The following is a 7,386-nucleotide window of genomic DNA, read 5'->3' on the forward strand; positions in this document are numbered from 1 at the left end:
ACAGTAAAGAAAAAAACGTGGTTCAATGCGCTCTTAAACAAAAAGCTAAAATTGAAAGTGACTACTTAAGTTAAGATTTTAATTCCTAGGTGCTGCTTCGAATGTTAGTGGCTTTCCTGTGCCACTATTTGTTTAAATGGTAATTGTGATGCATACGAGGCGCAAAATAGGAATAAATGGTTTTAATGAGTAAAAATATTAAGAATGGTAAAAAGTGAGGCAATTCATATGTAAAAAACAATAAAAAAACAATAAGAAATTGGTCCATAAATTTTCTAAAGAATGAGTACTTCAGCTTCTAGATACATGGGATCATAATGAAATGAGATAAAATGGGGTCATGTGTTAGAAATAAACATAAACATATACATATAGGCGCCTCAGGAATGAAAGGCAGTTCAATGTTTTCCAAATGGTGGCATCAATGTGTGAACAGCAACATCACATGTAAGGTTAGGTTTTGATTGAGTGTCTCACATATCCTGGGGAGAACAGACACTGAGGGCCCCAACATTCCATGGCCAGATGACCAGCAACCGAACGCAAGACATAAACAGCAGTAGCTAATGAAAGCCCTAAGAACACAGGACTCGGTGAGCGACCAGACGGAGACCCCATTTTATCTCATTTCATTATGATCCCATGTATCTAGAAGCTGAAGTACTCATTCATTAGAAAATTTATGGACCAATTTCTTATTGTTTTTTTATTGTTTTTTACATATGAATTGCCTCACTTTTTACCATTCTTAATATTTTTAATCATTAAAACCATTTATTCCTATTTTGCGCCTCGTATGCATCACAATTACCACTTTGTCACAGTATTTTTTCCGAAAATACCGTGACTAGTGTGCGGATGGGATTCGCAGGAACAGAGCTTTTTCGCAAGCTCTGTCCCTGCAAGGGATTTGCAGTAAATTCTTGTGATATTGCCTGAATTCGCAATGCAAATTCAGTCGTTAATATCACACTACAATCTGCATTCAATATGCGGATTATAGTAAATAGAGCCCTTAGTCTTTCTTTTGCATGAATTTGACTATAGTAGTAATGGAAACAAAATTGAGAACACCAGTTTGCCAGACTGAAACAGGTGTGAAAAGTTTCTCCCATTTAGGGATAAATTTACTAAGATTCGTGTTGGTCCCTATTTGTCCCGTTTTTCAACTCGGATAGGATAGATCAAAGTGGACATTTTTTTTCACTTTCAAAATTAGGAATTTACCAAGCTCCCAGTTTTGACAGGATCGTTTTGATTGATGGTGTATTTGGTCGATCCTGTCCGTTTTGCAGCCCCGATTTCCCTGCCCGAATTTCTCTCCCGAACAAGCAGGCTGCTCATATCAGTAAAATATGTGCAGACTGCTTTTTTTTTAAATATATTTTAAAGGTTAATTTTTCTAAAAAAGTTTATGTAGGGTCCCCCCTCAAAAGGCTAACCAGTCCCGGCCTGGTCAGCCAGTCCTGGTTCCTAACATTACAGGGAACAATTCGAGTAGAGTTCCACCATAATTTAAGAATCAGCACCTGGCTGCAGGGCCAGTGCTGGTTTTAAATATAGGGGGAAAAAAATTGCGTAGGAGTCCCTCTATATTTAAAACCAGCACCGGACCCAAACCGACCGGGGTTTAATGCCATAGCCTGGAGACCCTATTACCGAGTCTCCAGGGCCAAAGCATTCTCACCCCAAGCCGGTCAGGCCTAGCCACGGATCTCAGGGGAGGTGGGGACCCCATAAAAAAGGGGTCCCCCCTCTCCCGAACCCCAGGCTTGGTCTGAAGCCCGAGGCTCTTCCCCGCACCCCTGGAGTGGTGGATACGGGGGTAATAAAGTGTTAATTAGTATTAAACTATTGTATTTTACAGTGGAACTACAGGTGCCTGCATGCCTGCCCTTTGGCACTTTCGGAACTACAAGTGGCAGCAGGCAGCCGGCACCCGTACCCCCACTGTAAAAGAAATAGTTAAATAAAGACAGTACACACACCATATATAATACAAGTTTATTACATACACCTATCTCATTCACACATACTTACCTTCTACCAGATGTTTCTGTCCCCTTGTCCCGTAGAATCCAATGGGAGTACCTGCAACAAAGATCCTATACTCACCTGATCCTCGCGCTGGTCTCCGTAGCATCCAGGGGGGTCTTTGCAAAACAAGAAAATTATTACCCGAAACCAAAGGGACAAGTATTGGTATGTGTCTTGTATACCAGTACTACGCGAGTGCCAGCTGACGGGACGTCACTGGGTTTCCCACGTCCTGCAACACTCTCAAAGCAGTGACATAGTGCACAGTAGTTAGCATTGCTGCCTCACAGTACTAGGGCAAAAGTTCAGTTCCAACCAGGTTCGATCCGCATGCAGCGTGTATGCTCCCAACTGTTTGCATGAGTTTAGTCCTAGTGCTCCCATAGTACAAACACATACCGGTAGATTGGGAACCGGTATTAAATACCGACGGAGGAAATGTCGGTTGTCAGTACACTGACAGTGGCATCCCGATGGTTGTAATACTGACAAGGGAACGGTGAGTACTGTTCCCTTGTCCTATTTACCCCGCACCCTGAACTTAAACCCCTCCTGTGTGTTGCTCCAGTCTCCTTACGATTTGAATGCCGGCTGCCGGGATTCTGACGTCGGCATCCCCAGTCATGTTGGGATTCCGGCGCCGGTGTTCTCTCGGTGTTCGGGATTCTGGTGCCGGGATTGCAGTCAGCATCCTGATCGTAGGGATTTTAACCGCATTCCAGGTAGATTGTATGTGTCTGTATTTGTGTGGAAAAGAATTTAGATTGTAAACTCCAATGCAGACCAATAGGAATGAATAAATATGATCTTTGTAGTACTGAAATATGGTTATATATATAAGCGATAATATTTATAGTAGTGATTTTAAGTTGTGTGAATAATGCTTATACCGTATATCACTAATTTAAATAATGCAGCAGGCAGTCAAGACATAGGTGACCCGACATATGCTTATGCCAGGTCACATTACTTATAGCGGCGACAGGGGTATGAACAGAGGGGAGGGTGGCACTGGGTCAGCGGGGGGCAGCCAATAGGAGGTGACCCAGTATATGCATATGCTCTGGGCTCCTCTGATTGGCTGCTGGCAGAGAAGGGGTCAGAGAGAACAGGGAGTAGGCTGCTCTTCTCCCGTAACAGCACTGCTTACACCATCCTGAGATGGCGAATGCGGTGCTAGCAGAGGAACAGAAAGCTGAGCTTTCTGTTCTTTTATGAACTGCACTCACCATATAAATGTATGACGATGCGATACATATAGGAGCGGGTGCCCCTCTGGAGAAGTAAATAAATAGGACACTTCACTGCTTCGTGAATAGACCCCTATATGTGGCCAAATATGTAAAAGCATCTTTAGTCTGACATCACCTGATCTTCCTGGGAAAGTCATTTTTATTTTACAAAAACAGACATTGGATTTGTCTAAGATAAAAGGATGGGTGGAAATACCTTAGGTCTCAGTGACAGGTTTGCAGTAAGTAGCACCCAAAAAAGCATGGGGAGCTATATACACTAAGCACAGTCCATAAAAAAGTGGCTTCTTGATTTCCTGTAGTTCTATCTCTGACCCCTAATAATAACATTCATCATTTATGATGAGTAACAAACAAGGATTGCTCTGACAAATAAACTCATGTATAATTATTTTGGCTACAAATTTAGAAATGAGTGTGCTTATCTCATAGCACTTAATCATATTATCCTTAATGACAAGAGGAGACAACATATATGCATTGTTATTTTTCAGTTTCAACTTTGTATTGACTTCAAGAACAGGGTATAATACATTTGTGTTGTGTATACAGGCAGTGCTTGTTGGTCAATAGTACTAACACACATTTATTTTTCTATTTTGCATTATAGGGTGAGTCATCTAGTGAATATCCACGTATAATGCAGAGTGCCATGAAAGACATCTATGATGAAATATACTCTAGTTCTAATTAGTGTATGATCTTTATTAGTGTATCATGAACTAAATCTTCATATAGTATACGAAGTTTAAATTAAACATGTTAACATACTCTGTCTACATCTATCATTTCAAGTTTTCACTCTTTGATTCATTTTCGTTCATCTCTGATAAAAGGACTTATTCACCAAAACACTTGAAGGCCCTCACGCAAATTAACACTGTGACATGTCTCAATTTGCGGTGATAAACCCCAAGCATCCTGAGACCATTCATGTGTGGGGTTGCTTCTCAGTCAAGGGAGTGAGATCACTCTCAAATTTGCAGAACACAAGAACACAGCTATGAATGGTACCAAAATATCCTCCAAGAGCAACTTCTCCCAACCATCCAAGAACAGTTTGGTGACGAACAATGCCTTTTCCAGCATAATGGAGCACCTTGCCATAAGGCAAAAGTGATAACTAAGTGGCTCGGGGAATAAAACATCTACATTTTGAATCCATGGCCAGGAAACTCCCCAGACCTCAATCCCATTGAGAACTTGTGGTGAATCCTCAAGAGGCGGGTGGACAAACAAAACCCCACAAATTCTGACAAACACCAAGCATTGATTAGGTAAGAATGGGCGGCCATCAGTCAGTATGTGGCCCAAAAGTTGATTGACAGCATGCCAGGGCGAATTGCAGAGGTCTTGAAAAAGAAGGGTCAACACTGTAAATATTGACTCTATGCATAAACTTAATGTAATTGTCAATAAAAGTCTTTGACACTTATGAAATGCTTGTAATTTTACTTCAGTATACCATAGTAACATCTGACAAAAAGGTCTAACAACACTGAAGCAGAAAACTTTGTGCAAAAAAAAACTTGTTGTGCTTCTAATCTAAATACAGATGTGCTCACAGTTACTATTAGGTTGATTGTGGAAAAAGTCCACCCACCAATGGATCATTTGCATGCTTGCTAATTTAACATGTAAAACTACATCCTTCACAGAGTTGCAGAAGTATGAACAATCTCGCTGGTGACTGACAAAAATGAAGAAAACTAGTTTCTCATCGATGTAAAAGTTATACTAGCATCCATTCCAAACTAAACCACAAAACCACTTTACATTGCGTTCTGCATAATCTCTGGGTCACTGGGTGCATATATTAATAATACAAAACAATGTGTACACTAATGAGAACGCTACTAATCGGGTAATAGCAGGCTGTCTTACCGCTGCTTGCTGGAAGGCTCCCTTGGTGTAGGTGCCCCCTCCCTTATAGGTGATGGCTGGGATTTCTCTGTTCAGCAGGGAGCACTTGTGCTGATGGGACTGGCTGGAGGAGATGTAATCCACTCTGCTCTGCACGTTGTTTTTGGAGGAGAAGGTGACAATGGCCACTCGGGTTGCAGAAGGCACCACTGGGAAATCGGACAGAAGCTTTTTCACAAACCTCAGCTCATTGACAAAGTTGGCGTGGCCTACACTGGAGGACTCATCCACCAAGAAGACCAGGTCCAAGTTCTGGCTCTTCTCCCTCAGCCTCCTTATGTTCTTTTTGAAGTATTGACCCAGCTTCTCCACTTTGTTTTCTGTGCTGTCTGTCTGCTGTGCACTGCTGTCCGCTGTCATCTGGAAAACGTGTGAGGGAGAGCTCCTGTAAGCTGGGACCTGCTGCTGCTGGAAAGTTGTCCAACCATGGACCAGACAGAGGCAGCAGCAGATACAAGCCCAACGCAACATGATCACCTGAGCAGAAGTCAGTGAGATGCTTCTTAGGAAGTAATAATGATGATGATAATCCGCTTTCCTATTGTTTCCTCCTGTCTCCCGCTCCTTACAGAGAAGTTGTAGTCTGTATGATCCAAACTAATGTTCTCCCAGCGCACTGCTGTAGATGTGCGGAGTGATAGGGTGCATACTGTACGTACTGCTGGGGGAGGCTGCTGCTGGCTGCATGCTCTGCTGCTCATCTGCTGCCAGCAGTCACTACTTGCCTGCTGCCCTCCTCTCCATTCCTATAAAATGATGTTCAGTCTGTCCTGTGCTTTCTTTCTATTGTTCCAGATCCACTTTACACTCACTCCTTCCCCTCTCTCTCTCTCTCTCTCTCTCTCTCTCTCTCTCTTTGGCTGTGTTCCCTACTCTGCCTGCTGCCTTTCTTCCAAATCTTCCTTCCTTCTCCCCCTCCTCTGTCCATGGCTGATTTGCTGAGCTCTCTTGTCACCGGAGCCTCTGTCTGTCAGGCTGTCAACATTCCCAAAAGCGCACATCAGCCCCCTGATTGATCCCACATGTCTGGTATAGAGACTCTGATGCCTTCACTGGACCTGGCTGCAGATACCACGAGTGCCACTCTAATTGAAAACACTTATAGGCAATATATCAAACTTTAATAGTTTCGCTGCAGTGTTTCTTTCAGTCTTTCTTTGAAACTTACATAAGTATATGAGGCAGCTTAGGTAACACACTCTACATATTATCTGAAACATGTAGCATCAATGTATGTTTCTGAGGGAATAAAAGTGTTTTATACAGCTGCTGTCTCTATAGTGTGTTTCAGTGTTTTTGTATATTTAGCTTGCAAGGAAAGTACCTAAATCATGTGACATTAAGTTTTGCATAAATGTGGAAGAATGCTGTACATAAAGGATTTTTGTAAACTAAACAAACACTAAGCAACAATAAATAACAGAGGCAGTTTGACTCATACTTACAATAATAACTAGCTACCTATATTGAAGATATATAAATACAATTGGGCATTACTTCGCCTCCATCCAATTCCTCAATGCCACTGAGCCTGGGCTTGCTCCACTATTAACAAGGAAGAAACCTTCAGTGTGAGTTCCTTTGTCAGAGCCTCTATGGGGCCACAAAAAACAGCAATCCCCCTACTCCTAATAGACTAATGCTGGGTACACACAATGTGTTGTACGATATATAACGCCCGATCCTTCATTCATGACGGCCGTTCATCGTCTAATCTGCTGTTCTGCGCAGTAGTTGGGACGATGCAATGATATACGCAGTTCTATAATGCTGGCCATACACTAGTACGACTAGCATAAGATAAGATTCATCTTACGATTTCCCTTGAACTCCCCGGCAGCTCCCTGGCAGTCCCGACCACAAAATTGACACACGAGGTACATACTATCTCACAATACGATCGATCTGCAGTTTAGGAGGGAAGGTCATTGAAAGAACACACACTTCTTCAAAATTTCACTATAATGACGCTGGTCGGACGCACGATGCATCGCATGCACAAATACACGGCACGATTTGCATACGATTACGATGGATATGATGGGCTGCACATCTGATCATACGATACATTTTAAGAGTGGCAGGAGCGCGCATCGGATCATATCCTACCTAAATACTACACGATTTCCACGCGATTCATCATATAACTTGTCTAAAATCGGGCAAACGGCCC

General features: G+C 42.5%; 1 protein-coding gene across 1 annotated transcript in view; it reads right to left on the reverse strand.

Annotated features, from left to right (window-relative positions):
• The window catches only part of SVEP1 (sushi, von Willebrand factor type A, EGF and pentraxin domain containing 1), a 470,252-nt gene extending 464,324 nt beyond the window's left edge, over nt 1–5,928 (reverse strand). The window contains exon 1 of the mRNA XM_088461305.1: nt 5,175–5,928. Within this exon, the coding sequence (XP_088317431.1) occupies nt 5,175–5,684 (510 nt within the window). The 5' untranslated portion in view covers nt 5,685–5,928. The remainder of the gene's footprint in view (nt 1–5,174) is intronic.
• Nucleotides 5,929–7,386: the final 1,458 nt, after the last annotated feature.

This window comes from Taudactylus pleione, unplaced genomic scaffold (assembly GCF_031769625.1).
Source record: "Taudactylus pleione unplaced genomic scaffold, aTauple2 ptg001032l, whole genome shotgun sequence".
Classification (NCBI taxonomy): Eukaryota; Metazoa; Chordata; class Amphibia; order Anura; family Myobatrachidae; genus Taudactylus; species Taudactylus pleione.